Genomic DNA, 21,722 nt, shown 5'->3' on the forward strand with positions numbered 1-21,722 from the left:
GGAGAGGTGAGGTTTCCCACCAGCATGACACTTTTCCCATGACTAACAGAGTTACTGTCCACTGCAGGTGTCAGTGCAAATCAACATAAACATTATGATTACTGATTTTGAGTATTTACATGCCACTGACTTTGCTCTAAAGAAAAGAATATGATTGTCATTTTAATATAGTCATACCTACATGCTCGAGTGATGTACTTTTTTGATTAATGCGTTTTGTTTAAGGGGCTTAAACTTTGACCATGGAAACTTACAAAATAAGAAAGTGAAACTGATGTTGCCGCAGAATTGCCAAACAAGCTCAGATACAGTTTCTTCCCGAAAGGGCTAATGAATAGGAAACTCATTGAAAAATTATATAAATCAGGAACTCTATTTTGGGGGCGAGGGCAATTTGGGCGAGTAAATATTTAGTATATATAAGCAGAGGAACTGTGTTGAATAAAACAGCAAATAAACCAGAAAGGCTTATGCTCGTGTTAATTTTGATTAGATGCCTATGGGGCCTAAAAAGAAGTGTTAAAGAGCCAAAGGAGTGGTCAAACTGAATACCACCACCAAAAACAAAGAGTATTTTGGTCTGGACATGAAATATGTCTCCTATTCAGGAGATGATCTTTTCCAGCCATTCACTGTAAGTTGCTGATTAATGGCCTCTTTGGCTATGCTAATCATCATCATGGAAGCCTTTGTGGCTGGAATTAAATTAAAGTGGCATAGCTTAGGAGCAGGCAGAATTAATTAGCAGTTGCTTGTAATTTAAAAGTAAAGATGAAAGCACTTTGAAAGGAAAAACCAAAAAAAACATGACCTTCAAGTCAGTTTTGACTCATGGCAAGTCCATGGTTTACAGAGACGAACTGCTGCTGTTTAGGTTTTCTGACTATAATCTGTATGAACGAGATCACCAGGCCTTTCTACCACAGTGCAGCTGGGTGGGTCCAAAACACCACTCTGCCAGTTAACAGCCATGCAAACTGTTTGCACCACCCAGAGACATCTTTGAAGGGAACAGCAGAATGGAAAACCCAAACAATGTTTGTCTCAAGCATTTGACTTACGTTGCTTTCTTTCTCAATTTCTGGATCTGCCTTCAGTTCTACAAATGTTTGCTGAACACAGTCAGGTGCAGTGCTAGCATGGGATGAGCGAGCAAGCCAGCAAGCCTGTCTCTAGGAGCTGGTGGGTTAGTGTGGGAGACAGCTAAACAGGTGAGTCCATTGTACCAGGACACTAGGAACTGGTGGGGCTCAGTGTAAGGACATCAAAGTACATGGTGCATAGGGAGTCCAGGGGGGCAAGGTGGCTTCCTGGAGAAAGTGACCCTCAAATCCAGAGATAGCCTTGCTAGCCTGGGAAAGGGGGAGATGCAGGGAAGAATTACTGATGGCTGGACATAAGGTCACATAAGGGCACTGCAAACAGGTTGCACTGGATGTATATAGAAATGGAATGAGTAAGCAGAATGGGACATAAACTGAGCATGCTCATACTCAAGCCTCCAAGCCAGGTGGGAGGTACACCTGGGCGGGCCAAATTGGGCCCAGACTCATGACTTCACCCAGGTGGGCCTAACTCAGCCAATGGAGTCAGCCAATACCATCAACCCAGCCTTTGCCCAGCCAGGGGGTGGGCTAGAATAAAGTCAGGGAGCATGCTCTGGGATGCTCTCTTACCCTGCTCCTGGTCAAAAGCAGGGAGCGGGGGAAGATCTCCCTCCCCAATGCTGGCGCACATAGGCCCACTCTGGGCCTACTTGGAGGTCCCCCAGCCTAATGGCCCACATGCTTTCAGCCTCTGGGGTTCTTGGGCTTCTGGCCTCCCAGGATCACCCCTAAGTTCCACACGTGTGGGTGCTCTTTTCCACGTGGTTGTTCAGTCCCAGTTGTGAACCCCTTTGAGACTGTAAAACCTGAAAGTTGCCGTGTCTTTCATAAAAACCAACTTGGATGACAAAACGGGCTTCGGTGTGAATTCCTTCAGCATGCTGGAGTGTCACCCACTCTGGAAACCTAACATTGTGGGAACTGAGACATAGTCATGGACATGAAGGAAATGCAGCACTGAGTTATGTAAGATCAGCAGCTAGCTAGCTGTCTGTAGATAATTATGACTTTAACATGATTTTGCCAACAGGATTATCCTCAGCAAATAATCTCACAAGAGTGATAATTTTGCTGGTTGTGTTTTATCCCTCAGTAATCAGCAGCTGCTCTTGGTATTGACTGTGCTCCATATTCACCCACCCACCCAGAGCTCCTCCGTGGAATCCCTTCTGGAATATTGAGGAACCGCGGGGCTCTTTGCTCGTTCTGCTCCCAGGAGTTTGCTTTGCTGCTGGGGTTTCTTGTTGGTTGGTTTTGCTTTTTAAAAAAGAGATTAGGAATGGTGGGGTTAGAATGTCATGGGAGACGCTGCATCGTAATCCAGAGCTCATCTTGAAAGGTTCTATCTTAAAACGGACGGGATTCATTGCAAATGTTCATAATTGAGAGGTAGATGTCTCAGCGCCCCTTTCTACCCCTTAGAAAATGGAAACGCTTTGTTAGGTCTGGAAGGCAGGAATCTGAGTCGGGCGCATGAAGTCTTTAGATAATCATGCGGCTTTCCTGTGCTGCCCTGCACTCTGGGCCATGAAGTCATGCAGGCTACGGGGTGGGGAGTTTTGCGCCTCCCGAAAAGAATGGGGCATCGTGGACAGCTCATAATACAGAAATGTGCTTTGATGAGATATGTGCTTTAAAGTCTAAAGGGATCAAACCCAGAGTCCTTGCAAGGCCCTGGCCATGCATGCTTCAAGGGTCAGAGGATGGACAGAGAAAGGTCATCGCCCCACACCATATGTGATAGAACTAAGCTCTGAAAAAGACCCATGAGCACCAGGGTTGGGCTACTGAGTGATTGACATCATGGTCCAGTGAGATCGGGCATGGGTGCCATGGAGCAGTAGGCCTACGAGTAGACTAAGCTGGTCAATGCCAAGGTTCTGTGTCCTAAGAATTCAAGTCGATAAATCCCAGGAGTTGTGTGTTTTAAAAACAGGGGTCTGAGGCTTAGAAAATGTTCCTGGGTCATGCAAAAAGTTCACGCTGGGCTACCAACTGACAGTTAGGACCGACCCAGTAGCACTTTGGACGAAATGCTTGATGATGGAATTGAAGATGGTTCAATGGGGAGAGGGGAGGGGAGAAGAGGAGAGGAGATGGGGAGAAGAGAGGAGAGGAGCGCACTGTAAGGAGCATGCAGACACAGAGGTGGTCAGCTGTCTGCCTGCACTTCCCTTGGGCTTGGAAGCCAGGGCGTCTTTGGAAAACTTGGTTAACCCATTCTCAGTATGGTGGCCGAAGCCCAGTGAGAAACCTAGGCTGAGCTGAGTTCCTTTCCCTGCTCCGACCCCCTTCCCTTTCCTAGTTCCTCGCATCCTTGGCTTCGTCTCTACCGCAGCAGCATTCTCGGTAGTCCTCTGCAAACCCAGTGCACTCTTTCACTCCATTTCTTCCCCCTCCCCCTTCGTGATCCTTTCCCAACTACCGCAAACCCTAAGCATGCCGTACTCTTGGAGAACCTTGATGTCTGTGCCGGGTTCGATGGAACTCTATAGCCCGTCTTACTTTTAGAAGCAAGTTGATGCTGATGTTTTTTCCTGTGAAGGAAAAATGAAAGCAAGAGCAGCGTTTATATTATTGGTCTGATGCTTCTGTTGCCTTGTTCAGGAAAAAGCCCTCTGCCTGCCCACTCTGACTATATGCGCCAAGACATTTGTGCCACGTGGCTGATAAAGGTTTTGCAAAATACAAGATGATAATTGAAACCCGAGTCACCAAAGAGAGCAGTACTCCAACCAAAGAACAATGTCTTGGTTTAAAAGTGTATTCCTCTTTATATGAAATCCAAGAGAGGTAAACCTACAGAAGCAGGCGTGAGGTCAATTATTTCTCAGGGTTATGGCAGGGGAGGTTGGCTGGAAATGGGGAGCTACTAATAATGAAAACAAAAATGAAGAAAATGTTTGTTAATTGACTGTGGTGGTGATTGCACAGCGCGTTTTAAAATGTTAAAGCCACTCAGGGCGGAGGGGAAAAACGTTTCTCCTGAGGCCAGTTTGACACTTGGGTACAATTTCCCAGATTGCCTTGAGGGCAGCTTCATAGACTTTCTTCAGAATCTCTTTTCCAGCCAGTGCTACACTGCACACCTTTGTCCCAGTTCACGTTGCCCACCAGAGTTTGCGCTTGTGGCTCCCGTGACGCCTTTCTGAAGTTCCTCCAGTCTGCCTTAGCGGCCAGTCTAAGACCCCTGCACAAGGGGCTGTCCCAGCTACCATCCTGCTGCGGAGAGCAGCCAAGTCCGGGCCGAAGGCCCTGATGCTGGCCCACTATGGCTGCACTTCCTCCCACAGAGAGACCTCTCCTTGTGGGTTCCAGGCTTCCGCTTTCAAGTCAGCCCGCAGAGCCCCAGCTGCTCATCTTCCCTGGTGTGCTACAGTCCAGGCCAGGAGCTGACGTCACTCCAGGCCCCTCCTGAGCCGGGCCACAGCACCAGCCACAGCCCCCAAGTCAGTGTGTCCTACTGCACCCGTTGGGCCCCCTGGGTTCTGGTTTTGCTCACCCTCTTCCTGGCAGTCAAGTACACACTCTCACTCGTCCTCTCTCGCTCAAGCCAGACGCACTGCCATCAAGCCAGTTCAGAGTCACAGGGACCCTATAGGACAGAACAGACTGTCCTCGTGGCGTTTCCGAGACTGTAACTCTTAATGGGAGCAGAAAGCCTCATCTTGCTCCTGCCAGTTTTCCTCGAAGTCCTCATTAACTCTCATTTGCATTGTTGCCATTGCCTCTTAGGTAGGGCCACCCAATGTAGCAAATACAAAGAGCACGCACCCAGGCCAATTTGAATTTCAGATCAACGATGAGTTATTTTTGCTTATGGTGGTGGCGGGGTGCTGTCGAGTTAATTCTGAATCCTAGTAACCGTCAGAGGACAGAGTAGAACTGCCCCCATAGGCTTCTGAGGCTGTAACCAGGGGTCCTCAAACTACAACCCGTGGGCCGCATGTGGCCCGCCAAGGACATTTATCTGGCCCACCCGGTGTTTTTGCCACCCCCCCCACCCTCCCTTTTGTTAATTTCAAAATAAGATATGTTCAGTGTGCATGGGAATTTGTTCAGAGTTTTTTTTTAAACTATAGTCCGGCCCTCCAACGGATCTGAGGGTCGGTGAACTGGCCCCCTGTTTTAAAAGTTTGAGGACCCCTGCAGTGTAATCTTTACAGAGACATGCTGTTACATCTCTCTGCTGCATAGCAGCTGGTGGGCCTGAACTGCTGACCCGGGCCTGAACAGCTGAGCCTTTTGACCACTGCACCACCAGGGTTCCTCCTGTGTTTCCAGGGCTCCCTATTTATTGAGGACACACACACACACACACACACAGGTCGTCCTTGATTTTTTTATTTATGAGGTATTTGTGTGGTAACCAGTCACACGACTGGCTGTTGTTGGTTTTTCAGTTGCGTTTTTGCGTTGTGCATTTCATGTTAGTCCTATGTGCTCCGAAAGGGTTGTAGGCCATAGTGTGCAGATGTGACTCTCAAGTGTTCGATCACAGGTGTTCAATGGCGTGATTTACAAAGATAATAATGACAAAAGGCAATCATGAAAATTTTAAATGACGCGTTTGACATAACATCAGAATGCGCTTATGCCAGTCACTGGACCTGCACTCCCACTGTAAGCAGGGGACTACTTCTGTCTATAGTTCAAAACGTTTGCCATTTCAGCATTTTTTGCAGATAGCAATGAGTGACATCCATTGTGTTCATTATCATGTACAACCATCACCATTATCCATTTCCAAACTCTTCTGTCGCCCTCAATGGGTAATTTTTAGCCTAAGTGTGCCCGTGTGGCTACCAGCCAGTGCTCCCCAAATGGTCCCCGCCTCCCTGCTTAGCCGCCCTCTCTTCAGCTCGCCCGGACCATGGCTCTAGGCACATCTGAAGATTGGACGCTCTGCATGAGTTGTCAGTGCATTCTTAGTGCATTTGTCCAACCTCCTTGATGGATCAGGGTGAGTTGCCTCAGCATCTTGCCTTCCTCGGTCTTGAAACCTTCTCTTCTGCCCCAGTACCTCTCCCAGGTTCCACCTGGCATCTCCCCACTCCATTCTGTGCCAAGCCCCATTCTTATTCAAAAGCACCTTCCCTGACCACCTACCTACCATCATAGCACTGAAAGCCCACTTGGCCCGCTTATTCAGTGTACCCGGGGCCCTCATCACCTTCTCCCAAAGCATGTACCAGAGCTTGGCTGTCTTGATAAGCCCTGGTTTGCCTTTGTGTCTCCAGCACCTTTTATCTAGCAGCTGCCCAGTCAGTTCTGGCTGAATGACTGCACTGACCACGAAAGTGGGACTGCTTCCATTCTGCTACACATCATAAATTCCTTATTCTCTCCTGTATGCAGTCCCGCATGAGTAACCTGAATATCATGTGTTTAAATGTTTTCTGCTTCGCTATTTGAGTGGATTTAGCTACACCTACCTTCTTTCCCTTTCCCTGTAGGCTTATTTCCTGCAAGACATGCTCTGTACTGGATGAAAGAAAGTGAGAAAGGATGAAATAGGGAGAACCTAAGTACTTGGATCTTTGTTAAGAGGCCAAGAAAGAAAGAAAAAAGGCAAAGAACTGTTTTGTTTTGCCTTGCCTGTAGAATAAATAAATCAGAAATTCTAAGAGATTACAAATGAAATAGTCCATATTCTTCCCTGACACCATTGGTGGATGACATTTACCTTCATTTGGAGAAAAGGTTACCCACGTTTCCCTCCTACCATCAATCAGAGCAGCCTGTGGCCTTGAAGGGGGCTAGACAGGCGGTGTAAGCCACGGCAGCATGTCCAGCTCTTGTTATGAGTCCACCCCTGCTCTCCCTTAGTGCTTCAAATACTTGGGCAGAACCAGCTACATGCACATTTATGGACTAAGATCCTGTTTTTCTTAATATTCTCCCATAAAAAACAATGGTTTGTTTCAACTGGGGTCATCTTACCTTCTTACAGGAGAGTGGTTGTCTCAATTCCCTCCATCGGTTCTAGAGTGTCTCGCCCCCTCCCCTCCCCCGCTTCAGCTGTACCCCAATTCCTGGCTCCTGTCGCTGTCCTCAGTGACCTGCATCGTGACTTTCACACCAGGACTTTCTGCTTCCTGATTCCCTCCCTCGAGGCTCTTCCCCTCCTGCTCCTCCCCAGGCACACCTGTCTATGTGGACCCACTCACCACACCAAATCCTCACTGATTGACGTTTGACTCTACGGTTTTGCTCCTGCCTCTACACAATGAGGGTGACTAGAACAAAGGTGATGTGCTGGCTTTCCCCAGGTCTACTTCAAGACCACTACATGCACATGTTACTTAGTTGTTCTCACAATCGCCTAGACAGTCATTTTCCTCCTCAGTTCTCAAACCTGGAGCCCTGGTGACATAGGGGTGACGGGTTGGGCAGCTAAGCACAAGGTTAGCAGTTAGAAATCGAGAGATGAGGCTTTGTGTTTTCGTGAAGAGCTACGGTCTCAATACACAGTGGCATTTCTACTTTGTCCTAGAGGGTCACTACGAGTCAGAATTGGCTCAATGGTAGGGAGTTGGGTAAGGGGGGTTTGTTTTCTTACCTTCACTTCTTCCACCTCACCTTCTTCTCTCATATGTGTGTCCTTCACTGATAAAATAGTAGCCACCAACAGAACCCTCCACACTCTCCTTCCTGATGGAAGAGCCGGCCCCTGCATTATGCCCAGGTCCTGTTCCCTCTTGCCCATTCATACTAAGCCATGTTCTAGACATTCGATGTTCGTGCTTTCCTCCTCACTACTCTATCGTTCCCATTAGAATGAGAAAAAAATATACTCCCTTTCCCTACACTCCCTTCCAGCTACCATATACAAATGGCTGCCATGTCTACTTTGCTTCATGGACACTCACGATGTCTCAGAGTAGAATTGTGCTCCATAGAGTTTCCAAAGGCTGATTTTTCTAGACGTGGTCACCAGGCATTTCTTCTTAGGCAGTTCTGGGTTGACCCAAACCATTAACCATCGGGTCTACATCAGCATTTCTCCCTCTGTCTGACAACAAAAGCCCTCAAAGGATAAGTCATTTTTCAATTTCTCACTTCCTGCACTTTCTGGAACCTACTACCCTTCAACCAAAATTGCTATTGGCAACTCACCCTTGCCTGTAGGTGGCTAACTTAAAAGGGCATTGCCTCGCCCTCCTCGTCCGTTTGTTTGTTTGTTTGTTTGTTTGTTTGTTTGTTTGTTTCATCCGTGCTTTACTGCACCCTGACTGGCTCATCTCCTCCCTGCTACCCTTTTGTAAGGGGATGTCCAATTGTCTACAGATGGGGTTTGGGTCTCCACTCCGCACTCCACTTCATTCACAATGATATCATTTTTTGTTCTGGGTCTTTGATGTCTGATACCTGATCCCATTGACAACTCATAATCGCACAGGCTGGTGTGCTTCTTCCATGTGGGCTTTGTTGCTTCTCAGCTACATGGCTGCTTGTTTATCTTCAAGCCATTAAGACCCCAGATGCTATATCTTTTGATAGCTGGGCACCATCAGCTTTCTTCACCACACTTGCTTATGCACTCACTTTGTCTTTAGCGATCACGTCGGAAAGGTGAGCATCATGGAATGCTAGGTTAATAGAATAAAGTTTTCTTGTGTTTAGGGAGTACTTGAGTAGAGGCCCAATGTCCATATGCTATCTTAATACTACACCTATAAATATATGTGCATAGATCCATTCCCCCATCAAATTATGAAAATATATTTACATATGCACATGCCTGTATTTAGACTTCTGAAATGCCTTTTGCCTCCTAGTTCTTTCTTCTGTTTCCTTTTACTTTCCTCTTGTCCCACTATCATGTTCAGCCTTCATTTGGGTTTCAGTAATTCCTCTGTTACATTGCCCTTGATCAAGCCTTACCAGGCCTCCTACACCCTCCTCACCATTGATTTTAGATTACTTGTTATTCTCTTCTCCTTGGGTTTGTTAACAGCCACTTCCTTTCCCCCCCTCCCATGACCCCCACCAACCATTGGTCCCGTGTTTTCTCCTCCAGATTGTTTATCTTGTCTATCTTATCTAGATAGACCTGAGATAATAACATGCACAAAAAACAAGACAGAGCAAAACAAATCAACAAAAGAAAATAAAACAACTACAACCAAAAAAAAAAAAGAAAAGCCTATAAATAGTCCAAGGTTTGTTGACATTGTTTTCCAGTCCAGTCTGATGGGGTGCCACGCCCTAGCCCCACAGTCTATTTTTGGTATTCTCTGGGGGCTTCATTGCTCTGCTCCTCTTATTGTTCTGTTACATGCCCTTAATGTTTCGCCTCAGTGTGGTGGGGTCAAATTGGGCATAATTCTTGCACTGTGTCTCCAGTGCTGTCTCCCGTAGCGCTATGGGTCAGTGAGGGATGTCGTGTCTTGTGGGGGGGCCAGCTGCATTGCCAAATTTTTCATCAGCATAAACAGAAACTTAATGCTTTCTAAACAGTGACTCTTTTTTAAAGTTGGGATGTAATATATATATCATTCCAAATTTCAAACATGTCAATGACTGAATGTACAGTGGCTATCACAATCCGTTTCCAAACATTCTTTTTCTAGATGGCCTCCTTGACATTGTCTCCCTTGTACCCCACCTCCACCAAGGTACACCTCTCTGCCCAAACCCCATATTTTACTTGCTGCCCCTCTAGGTTCATAAAACCTGGGTTTCATATACTGGAAAAAGCATGTAACACAACTTCAAGAGGGTGACCTTCATTGACGTAACACCTCTGAGATACACTCGAATATGAACAACAAAAACCAAAGAAAACAATACAAACCGAAAATACAAATTTGGAAACCAGATCAGGACCATCCCCCACCATGGGCGGGGGTGGGGGGAGGGATCTACTGGCAGAGTTTTAACTGTTCGGTCAGATTTATGCCTTCACTCTTCTGAACTCTCTCCCAAGCACTCTGTTTAGTGGCCACTTTCCTCCCATCGCTCAATTTTAGATAGGAGGAGTTCTCCAGGGACTTAGTTCCTAAGTGGTTCCCACAAATGAATCTTGGTCTCCCACTGAACAGTGACTGTTTATTCCCCTACGGCCTGTCTTCTACCTCGGGCAACCGTCATGTTGGTTTCTGTATGTTTTTCCATTCTAGATATTTCAATGAATGGGATCATTCAGTATTTATCATTTTGTGATAAACTTATTTCACTCAGCATATTGTTTTCAAGGTTCATCCTTGTCATCGCATGTATCAGAACTTTGTTTCCAGAATAATACTTTTAAAACATCAGCCCCGGAAGGGGGAAAAAATGAGGGGCTGATGTCAGGGGCTTACGTTGAGAGCAAATGTTTTGAGAATGATAAGGATAACGAATGTACAAATGTGCTTTACACAATGGATGGATGTGTGGATTGTGATAAGGGTTGTATGAACCCCCAATAAAATGATTTAAAAAAATCAGCCCCCTCTTGTTCCAAGCCCACCCACCACCACCACCACCCCAGCACTCTTCCATCTCGCTCAGGACTAAAGCTGAAGCTGGCACTGCTGCCACTGCCCTTCCATTGTAGTGATGTCCCGTATGACTTTTCAGAACTTACTTCTTTTGACCGTCTTTTAATTCTGTGTGTAAGTGTGTGTTGCAGCCTGTCCTAAACTGGTCTCACCACGAGACCCACTTTGGGCTCTTGTTCAAAAACTCTCTAGATTTCAAGATCCCACGTTTGGTCTTGAGAATTTAAGGCGCTGGATCCAGGACAAGTCTCCAGGTGGCTCTTGGGCTTGGGTGAATGTGCCAGTGAGAATTGCTGAGCTGAGTGAGTAACCGTTTCCCAGGTCTTACGTACTAAGAAGGCTTTTTCTCTTCCTCCTTATAAAACTATAACTGCTAGAGAGGAGTTAGACTTCTCTCCCTGCTCAAGTTAACTGCGTCCCTAAATCATAGAAATGAAAGGATTCCATTGGATGAGCAAAATGCCTGACTACCTCTTCCTCCGAGTTCAACCATCCAAAGTCCTGCTCCCACTTCCTCCTTCTTAGGATGAAGAAGACAAGTGAGCAGCCACTGAGAGCAAACTTTCACAGGCTCCTTTCAGATGCACACATTGTTTTGAAAGCTCCTTTCAAAGGGTTTGAAATACAAGTAAAGATTATAGCAAAGCGGTTTCAGGTACACTTGGAATTCAGTAGGTCTTGTTACAGACTTCCTTTGAATGTTCAGGACATATAATAAGTTGGGGGTTCTTCTCAGGGCTAGGTTCTGGCTTTACACCTGAATTTCTCTCCGCTCAACAAAAGCCAGCTTCTGTAAGATAGTTTGTATATTTTGTAATATAAGGCAGGCGCCTATTCTGTATTTCCTATACTTCTTAGCTATCTAGCATGCCATATGTTTATGTGCTGATTTATGATTTTCTATCTTCTTCCTTCGATCATAAATTCTTCTGGGCAAAACCAAAAAACTCAGCCAAACTCCCTTCCATCGAGTTGATTTGGACGCATTGTGACCTTATAGGACAGTCAGACTTGTGGTTTCTGAGAAAAACTCTACAGGACTAGAAAGCCTCATCTTTCTCCCACAGAGCAGCTGGTGGTCCTGAACTGCTAAGAGACATATTTAATTACTTCTTTAAAAGGGGGTTAGAACATCAGATTTGTATACTTCCAGGCATAATAATGTGATGCTGGCTAAGAAGAATTTCCTCACAAAATTTAAAGCCAAAAGTTTCAATCATTTTCTCAAATCCTCTAAGAGATGCGCCAGCCTCACAATCAGGATACACAGCGAAGAGACACTGGGGGCTGGTTGGCTTCTAATTAGCAGGGTAAAGGCGCCCTTCTCCCAAAGTTGTAGGAGCCACAGAAGTTCCAGCACATGCCCTGAAATCTCGGTTGTATGAAGTATTCTGTCCAGCTGTCCGAAGAGCCCTTGGCCTCCCACTTACCCAGCCTCTCATTCCTGCCTACCCAGAAGGCCTCACTTCTCCCTGGTTTGGACTTTTTAAGAGGCATGTCATACACAATCTCTTCTCTTAAACTGCATTGTCAGTGGGACATTCCTCCCCAGGCATTATGAGGCCAACAACCTGCTTTGAGGTTGGTGTCAGGCAACATGTTGAGACCAAGATTTTTTCCAAATCTTTGTAGAACTTAACATAAAATACAATTGAAATATAGTACTTCGCAAACTCCAAGGTGCATTAAAATCACCTGGAGACCTTGATTAAAACGAATATCTGATCAAATGGATCAGGGTCAGGGTCCACAATTATACCTAATAGCCTCCCGGATAATCCCAAAGGGACTATCCTCCTCCAGGGACCACCCTTAGTGTCCGACAGGCCCAGCATGCATTGTGCCTGCTGCATTCTGGCCAACGCCTGCCGATGCAGCTTTGATTGGTTCCATCTCACTTCTTCTAATTTAATTCCTCCCCCACTTCCCCATATGTTTGAAATGAACTCATTTCTTCTTTTAGGGATAAATAAATTGAAATAAAGGTCAACGAATTTGTTCTCCTTGCGGGGGGCAATCATGAAGGAACACTGTTCTAGTTCTGCTTTTGTTCAGAGTTTGTCTCACCCTTTCTGAGGGGTGAAACTTTTCCCTTCCCAATGAATTCTGTAGGTAAACTTCAAAACTATTTTTCTGTTTTCTCAGTGAAAAAAAAAGGATGAAAATGATGGTTTGGTGGTGGAATTCTTAACCTTTCGTGAGAGAAACAAAGTAAATTTGTGCATACCCACCATGCATCAGTCTGTGGAGGTTTCAGGGTTGTTATGAGGCTCCACAGTTTTAAGTGGAGCTTCCAGACTACGATAAACTAGGAAGAAAGGCCTGGCAGTCTACTTCAGAAAAATCAGTTAATGAAAACCTTATGAACACACGAGGATGATTCCCTTGTGCATGGTGTTACAACTTGACAGATAACATCAACAAGTAAAGACGTATTCTCTTGTTGAAAACTATGAGTCCCATGAAACAAACTGTATATAAATTGTTGAATGTCAAACTTATGATCTCTGTAAATCTTCACTTAATTTACCAAAAAAAAGCTTTAAAAAAAAAAAGACAACTTTGAATTCCAGCAGCACCATCCTCTAGCAAAGGGTCCTTCCCGGTGTGCTTCTATGGAGCTCAGTCTCTAACGCAAGCAGATGCTTTCCTTGGCTCACCTGGCTTGCTCCCATGTAACTCCCTCACAGTCAGTCTTCCAACTAACGAACAATAGACGTAGGAGGCCGGACAGCCGAGGCTGCTTTGATAGACTTATGTGACAGCTCTTACCTAAGTGCTGACAATAGCTTCACTAAATACCCCTTGGGAAGGGGGAGAGCAGTACATGGAAGAAAGTTGATCTTTCATTCCGATGCCAAAATAGTCTCCGATTTCTTCCTGCTGAGCTAGAATAGAGCAGGATTTATAATAGCCAAAATAAATACTACAACTAAAAAATATATATGTTTTAAAAAGGAATCAAGAATGAAATATATATATATATATATAGAGAGAGAGAGAGAGAGCGAGCCCAGGGAAATAAGAAAAAGAATGAACTATTATTTATATGAGGAGAGTTGTGATCTTTTATGACCTTAAAAGCACATTATTTCTGAAAACTCTTCATTTGTGCCCTTACCTGTTTTTGTGGGTTTTTTTCAACTTGGCTAATACCATAGTTTCACATCTCAGTCTTGTTTAATACAATTGTTATTGCTTGGAATCTGAGCTCCTTGAATCACGCTGACTGGCATGGCCAAGAAAGCCAAGGCAAACTAAGCCTCCGGTAAATATGGCATTATTTCAATGAATTGTTTCCAAATGGAATTCAGCTTTATGTAAATACAGAACTGGAATATCATGATAAAAGCCTTAAATTCTCAGAAAACGTTTTATTGTCAGCAGATTACCACAGTCAGTTGTGAAGAATGAGAACAACAGGGTTTCTCTCTTGGTCCCATGTCCTTGGAGCTGTCAGTGCAAGTGCTCCCCTGTGGGATCAAACTGTAGCCCCGGGAGAGGGTCCAGCAGCTCCTCGTAGATTTGGAGAACACCAGTGGCTGGGTCCTTGTAGGCCTTAGTTGGGATTTCAGCCAACTTTGTTTGGGTTTTTGTCCCTTCGTGTGTCTAACAGAATTTATGCATGTTATTGCCCTGGGTTGCATGAATGGTTAAGGTACTGGGTGCTAACTGAAAGGCTGTCAGTTCAAGTCCAGAGGCATTTGAGATGAAAGACCCATCTATGTACGTGTTGTAATCAACACAGTAGCAACTGGTTAGTTTATACAAAGAACGGAGTCTGGAGGCAGTGCCAGCATCCCTGCTCTTTGGGTGCCATCTCCTGTTGACAGCGTCGTTGTTCCATATGAGCAGGCCTTGTTACTCCACCCGCAAAGCCCCGAACTTGAATCTCCATTTTATGGTAACTTTTCATCTTTCCACACGTTTACACATATTGAGCCAGGTCTTCACACTCAGTTTTTCCCGTGTCACTGACTCTTTCTCGTGGATAGTGTTGGATTTGTCGTGATAGCAGAGCACAGGGAACCTGCGAGGACCCGTTCCTGCCTCCCAGCATCCTTCAAACTTGCCCCTGTCTGTCTTCTCCCCTCTGTAACACCTGCTTGGCCATGACCTTCTCTGATCACTTATTACTGCCTGCACCATGCCACCAGCTCGTGAGAGCTCATCTATTGTTCCCTAGAGGAAGCCACGCACTTCACAGGCACATTGCCCTGACATAAAACCTCAGCAGCACCACCTTTTATTGACTCGCTGTAGAGGCTGCTTCATACTTGTTCCAGAGTCGGACAAGGGTCGTCTGTCTTGGGCATGCTCAGCAGGTGGAGTCAGTCAGACTGTCCACGTCATCCGGGACCTTGTTCTGCTGTCCTTGTCTGGTGTACACACTGTTCAGCACCTGGCTCACTTTGGAAATTCCTTGGAGGACAAGGTCCCTTGTTCTGATTCTTGTGTCTAATTAGCTTCATCCAGTGCTAAGTGCCCGGACAGGACAGCCTTCCTTGATGGCCCTGTCAGAAGTGAAATGTTGAGACTGACATAGCACACCTGGGTGAGCAGGCACAATGGATAGCCATAAGAATAGTGTATGCCAAGTTAATGCAGCTGTGTATCAGCAACAAGGTTCCGGTCATGCCACACCAAATAGAAAGCCAAGGCTAAAGAACATACTCTGAGAAGAGGTGGGGTCACAGATCAAAGGTTCCAATAGATACCAGTGAGAACAGAAAAGAAGTTAGGCCTGGCTTCTGATCTGGAGGTGCTTATAGCCTGGTTTGCATAACCACAGAAATAATTACGACATTATTATCAGTAGGAACAATGTGTGTACAAACTAGATGTTGTAGACAATGACGAGGAATTCTAGAGGAGGAGTTTAAGAGAAAGCTTCGGGGCACAAGGTAAACTGGGGATGGGCCAAAAAAGAAGGAAAACATTCCAGGCAGGCAGAGCAAAGGGCATGAAAGTCGATAACAATGAACAAATCCTCACTAGAAGTCTTCATCTGGAAGCTGTTGAAACCTGTCCAGTGTCAGAGCAGCACACAGTCACCAATGACCGACTGATGGCTGTGCTTGAGATGCAGCGGCCAGGAAAAAAGTCCTGGTGATGCGATGTACTTCGGAAAATCAGCCAATGAAAACTTGATGGGGGTTATACCAAGGGTATACCAAGGTGGTCATTTGACTTTGGTCTGGATCTCTTGCTTTGAGGGAGCCCCCGATGAATGGTGGCCCAGGACTACTATATACTTACTATTTTAATGCCCTCCTTGCTTTATTAAGATATGTATCAATCTGGTAGGGCTGGTTCAGCCATTGTCAATGAATATTATTGAAAGTTTTGCCATATCACCAACCCTCATTGTTTGTGTAAATAGTGTCCACTCGCTTAAGCCAATAATTCATGTGGTGTAGTTTGTAGCCAGCCTAAACTTGTATAATGTCCTTTTCCCAACTGTTTTAAATGTTATGCCTTTGGCTAAATTAATGACATGTTTAAAAGAATTACCTTATGGCCCAGAAAATGATTGGTAATGTTCTCTAACATAAAATAGCAATGATGTCTCTAAGGTGAGATATATATTTATAAAGTGTGAGCCTCAGATCCATTCATCTATCTAGATGAATGGATCTGAGGCTCACACTTAATTCTAACCCTAATCTAGTTCTTTTGTTTTATTTATTTAATTATTTTATTAGCAATTTTAATGTTTTTCTGTTTTCTGTGTTTTATACATTTTATATTTTTATTACAAGGGCAGTGAATTATTTAACATGGTTCTTCTAGCCAAAGTTTCTAATTCCTGCCAAGTGACCTTTCTTTCTTTTTTTTTTTAAATAATTAAGTCATTTTATTGGGGGCTTATGGCATGGCCTTGCTTGATACTCACTTCATAAAGAGATCATTGAAGATATAAATGCTACAGTGAAGTGCCGTGCAGAAACTAGATGATGCCTGACTATCAGAAAAGTGTCTGGGATCTTAAAGACTTGTTTTCAAACAAGCTACCGTCTAAGTGAGGTGTCAACTAAGTTCACATAGAAGAAGCACCTTAGGCTGTGTGAGCCAAGGATTGTAAATAATATAATCCAGAACTGAAGGAGGGAATAGTTCAGTTTAAATTCTGACCACCTAGTTTGCAGAAGGATATGGATGACAGTGGAAGCCCCAAATCTGTTTGCCACCCACACATAGATTAAGCCTCTGGTGAATCATCCCTAACCATAGTTGAGGGAAGTGGATAGACTTCTTATCAAACAGAGAGCATTATAGGGATGATTATAGTGACTATAGTTAGGTTAAAATGTACTATCTTATTTGATCTCCCTTTTGACCCATTTAAAATTTCAGTTAAAAAAAATAAAGGGGAAATGCTTGTGGATGAAACCTGTAGTGAATTCCCTCTGACCATGGACCAAGGAGGTAAACAGCCTTGCTACCATGCAGAGTGCATTGGAGAATGGATTATGGCAGGTGCAGATAGGTTAAAATTTAACACTGATTATTTGAGCTCCCTTGTGGCCCATTTTAAGGTTTTGTTTTTAGTATTTTCTGCTTTCTTTTCAATTGAGGTTTTTCTCTATTTTATTTTGTTATCGTTCCCTCTTTTGGTTCCTTGGGGTCTTATGTTTTCCAGTATATGAAATCCAGGGTAGGTGACTGCAGAGGGAATACTTGGATTAATGGTTTCTTGGGGATATGGCAGGGGAGCTTCCAGGGAAATGGTGAATAAATAAGTACAAGAAAGAAGAAAATGTCCTCAAGTTGATTGTGGTCATGATTGCACAACTCTTCTAGATATAATTGAACTATTGAATCGTATGATATGCGGATTATTTTCCAATAAAACTTTTTAAATGAAAAAGAAAACCCTATGGGTCACAGGATTTCATTGTACATGAAGCCAAAAAGAGTTGGAAGCCAATTTCATGGCAACTGACAAGAGTGTATTTCTCCCCAAGTCACATAGCCCGACTGACGACTGACGGGGCGGCGGGGGTGGGGGTGTTGAATTGAGTAATAACAGGGAAGCCGATGCAGGTGAATGGCGAAAGTCAGGTGCTGAAAATCTTCCAAATGTCCCCTTCAATTGTTCACCAGCTACATCTGCTTAGTTTTATTTTTTCTGTTTGTTCTTATTTATTTGTACTAAACTTCTACTCTCCTTCTCATACCTGTCCATCCCACATGTCTACCCATGCAGCTTTTTTTTTCTTTTTTTCTTTTTTCAGTTAGTTCAAGGACTGTTTGTTGGCCCTTAGGAGTGCTTTCCAATCCAGTCTGTTGGGGCACCACGCCCTGGCCCCAAAGTCCACCTTCGGCATTCCCTGGGGACCTCACCGCTCTGTTCCCTTGCTGTCTTGTTGCACCCCCTTAGTGTTTTGCCTCATTGTGGTAGGATCAGATCAGTGGCAGCTTTTTTTTTTCCTTAAAGATCCTTAACTTTATAATTTAGATGTGCTGGAACAACAGCACATTTTCTATTAAGCAATGAATTTTTAATTTCTCCTGTTTTATTGTTTGTGAAAATCTCTGATTATCCCTTTGTGCCGTGCTCTGTGGGTCAGACCAAGCCTCTCATCATTCTGGAGGGGTTGTGGAGAACATGGAAACCTGTTACCATGTGCTATTGACCAACTGATGCGGAGATGCTATTGAGATGCTGATCTGATACCTCGGTAATTTATTTGTATTAGCCTGTCACTTTCTCCCTGGGTCTAATGACATCTGTCTGTACCCATGTGGAATGTAGCAAGGTTTTAAAAAGATTTTGCACACATTAGAAAACGTTGGAAAGTGCTGTTATTAAGAAAAGAATGAACATCCTTGTAAAATTGGCGACGGCTGTTTTAGAAAGTACTCCAAATGATGCTTGTAATTTACCCACCGACCCCTAAGCATTGCCAGGACTTGGTTGGCGAGGTGACTGGAAAGGAGACTGAGAGCTTTTCTCCCTGTTCAGATTGCAGAAGGAATGGCCTACATCGAGAGGAAGAGCTACATCCACCGAGACCTGCGAGCAGCCAACGTCCTTGTGTCGGAGTCCCTGATGTGCAAAATCGCAGACTTTGGCCTTGCACGTGTGATTGAAGACAATGAGTACACCGCGCGGGAAGGTATGCTTTAGTGACAGCTGTTAGATTTCTTTGTTATTTCATTTTGTCTGGTATGTTTGTAACAAAGCAATGACAATGTTCCTAAAGAGAAAACATATATGGTATGATATTAACAAGGAATTCTATGGATCTGTTTGTCATATTATTCTAATAACATTTTTCAAAATGACCCTCTTGAGTAACGCGACGAGATGCTGTTATAAAGTTTAAAACCATAAACACTAAATCCACTGCCGTCTCGGTGATTCTGACTCATTGTAACCCTCTAGAAAGGGTACGTCCAGCTCCACAGGGTTTCCAGGGCTGTCTTCTGAACAGAAATAGACTACCACATCTCTGCCGTGAAACAGCTGTTGGGTTCAAACAGGCAGGCTCTCCATTGTCAGCTACGTACTTTAACCACTGTGCCCACTGGGATCCCTTCTCACAAAGTTTAGATATGCTAAAGATTTATTTCACTTAAGCATAGGTTTTCCCCCAAAAAATAAAACCACCACCAAAGTATTAACTTGACAAGATCAAGCTTATTTCTTTAACATTATATGTTAAAGCATGTCACACAAATGATGAATTACCTTTTCCTTAAATATAGAGAAAATATTTGTAATGTTAATTCTATATACAATGTTCTCTGCCCATTCCCATTGCAATCAAAACACAGAAATGATCACACACCGAGAACTAAATATATTGCTATAAAAATACCCCTGTACTTTTCTATAGTCACTATTATATGTATACTCAAAGAGGCACACAGAGGCAGGAGTTTCCCCACACAGTTCCACCTGGGTCACCTGCAAGGTGGTCTGTGGTCACACAGTCTCAGATTTGGCCTCGGTCTCTTGGTTTTGATGGCTTTACTCACCAAAGAATCAAGAGAATATATTTGCAATGCTTTCCCTCTTCAGAAAGAACCAGCTATTTTCTTAACATGCCCAGTAATTGCTAAGCAGGAAATATTTCTCTTTTAGCTATCGCATGGGTTCTCTCCGGTGCCTTTTGGAAGATGGTGCCACTACGTAGTTGGTTAAGAATTTCTCTGATTTCCTGGTGTTTAAAGTTGATTCTCCTCCTGCCTCAGGCCTGAGCTCTCTGATGTGTTTTTTGGGTTTCGTTTCTTCTGAGTGGCTTGTACAGCACTATGATCATCTCTGGGCTGGATTATTGTCACAGCATGAAATCAGCTAAAGGAGCTTAGTTTGAGAAAAAGAAGGAATTACATAAGATAGTTAAGATGTACAGTGAACCCTCCCCACTTCGCGCTTCGACTTCCGTGGCTTCACTCTATCATGGTTTTTGCGTAACAGCGCATGCTCTGTCATTACTGCCACTGATTGGCTCATACTGTACACGCTTGATGCCATAAATAATATAATAAATAATAAATGACCATTGTAACGTCCAAAATGTTTTACTGTATTTTCCCTTTTTCGTTTAATAAATTGGGTAATACGAGTGTAATGGTGACTAAAGGGTGTTTTTTCATGTCCTCTATGCTCTAACTACGAAAATATTTGATTTACAAATAAGGAATCCTACTTCGCAGAATTTCATTTATCACGGTAGGGTCTAGAACCGATTAACCGTGATAAACGAGGGTTCACTGTACTGAATATTTACAGTGTATTTACATTTACACTGTTTGAAGTGCTCATTATACATTATTTCATGTATCTTACATTACCCCAAGGTAAAAGATAGTATTCCTATTATTCACACTTTATAGATAAGGAAACATAGAGGTTAACCAGCTTTCCAAGGTTACACAGTAAGTGGTAAAGCCAGGGTTCAAGTTAAGGAAGTCTAGCTCCAAAATGACATGAGCCAAAATTTATCCCACTGAGTGCCTTCAGTTAATTCCACTAGCGCTTATCAGTCACAACTGCTGCTGTTAGTTGCCCTTGAGTCAAATGTCTATTCATGGCAACAAGACTGACTGTTTCTGCTGATTGGAGAAGTTCGCTGGGTGGTAGTGCAAGTAGTTAATGTGCTGGACTGCGAACTGAGCCACCGGAGATTCTAATGACACTCAGAGACACTTCAGAAGAAAGGCCTGGTGACCTGCTTCCGGAAAACCAGCCATTAAAACCTGATGGTGCACACTTGAACTCTGACACACATGGAACGAGCATGAGTTGAACTTCGTTCATCACCAGTATTTTCACATGAGACACTGCAGTGTAGTCCTTCCATTCCTTGTGAGACACCGAAGCCGATCATCATTCTACCCAACACCTAAAAGTTTAATAATGCTTTATGTTCTGCTTTATGTTCTTTTGTGCTTCAAATTCCCTACTTATCTCTTTGAGAGGAAACCCAAGAAACATTGCTTCTCAAGAGGATATCACCCAAAAGGGAAAGGAGAGAGGGCAACGTTTTTAGTACATCATTTAGTGCCTTCTTTGTTTTGTACTTTGTGTATGTGTTACCTGTTCAAAATAAATCAGGTTGTTTTGCTTTTGTTTGTTTTGAAAGGAAAATGCAAGGGTTATAGGTTATATACGCATGAGCTTTTTGTTTAAGCTCAGATGACAAATAATAACACTTTATCGTCTTCATTAGGTGCTAAGTTCCCGATTAAATGGACAGCTCCCGAAGCCATCAACTTTGGATGTTTCACTATTAAGTCGGATGTCTGGTCCTTTGGAATTCTCCTGTATGAAATTGTTACCTATGGGAAAATTCCCTATCCAGGTACTGTTTATTTATCTATTTCCATTCAAGTGGCATATGAGAAAACAAACTGAATTGAATGAAAGCATTTTTCTAATCATTTTTCCCCCCAACTGTGTTAATCTGGGTATTTTAGAGAAACAAAGCCACAGAAACTCATATGTATAAGAGAGAGTTTTATATAAAGGGTAAGTGCACATCAAGAAAACATCCCATCCCAGTGCTGCCCAAGCCCAGAAGTCCAACATTAACCCATATGTCCGACACCAATCCACAAAGTCCTCCTCCGTCTCACAAAACACACGCAATGATGCCGACTGCAGGAGGAAAGC

At 43.9% G+C, this 21,722-nt stretch overlaps 1 protein-coding gene across 2 annotated transcripts in view; it reads left to right on the forward strand.

The window, feature by feature from the left end:
- The window catches only part of LYN (LYN proto-oncogene, Src family tyrosine kinase), a 66,532-nt gene that overhangs the window by 33,150 nt on the left and 11,660 nt on the right, over positions 1-21,722 (forward strand). For both annotated transcript variants that reach the window (XM_004697564.2, XM_004697563.2), the window contains exons 10-11: positions 18,564-18,717; positions 21,280-21,411. In XM_004697564.2, coding sequence (XP_004697621.1) covers positions 18,564-18,717; positions 21,280-21,411 — 286 coding nt within the window. The remainder of the gene's footprint in view (positions 1-18,563; positions 18,718-21,279; positions 21,412-21,722) is intronic.

Source organism: Echinops telfairi, unplaced genomic scaffold (assembly GCF_000313985.2).
Source record: "Echinops telfairi isolate 266 unplaced genomic scaffold, ASM31398v2 ScPeMD7_1;HRSCAF=3_0, whole genome shotgun sequence".
Lineage (NCBI taxonomy): Eukaryota > Metazoa > Chordata > Mammalia > Afrosoricida > Tenrecidae > Echinops > Echinops telfairi.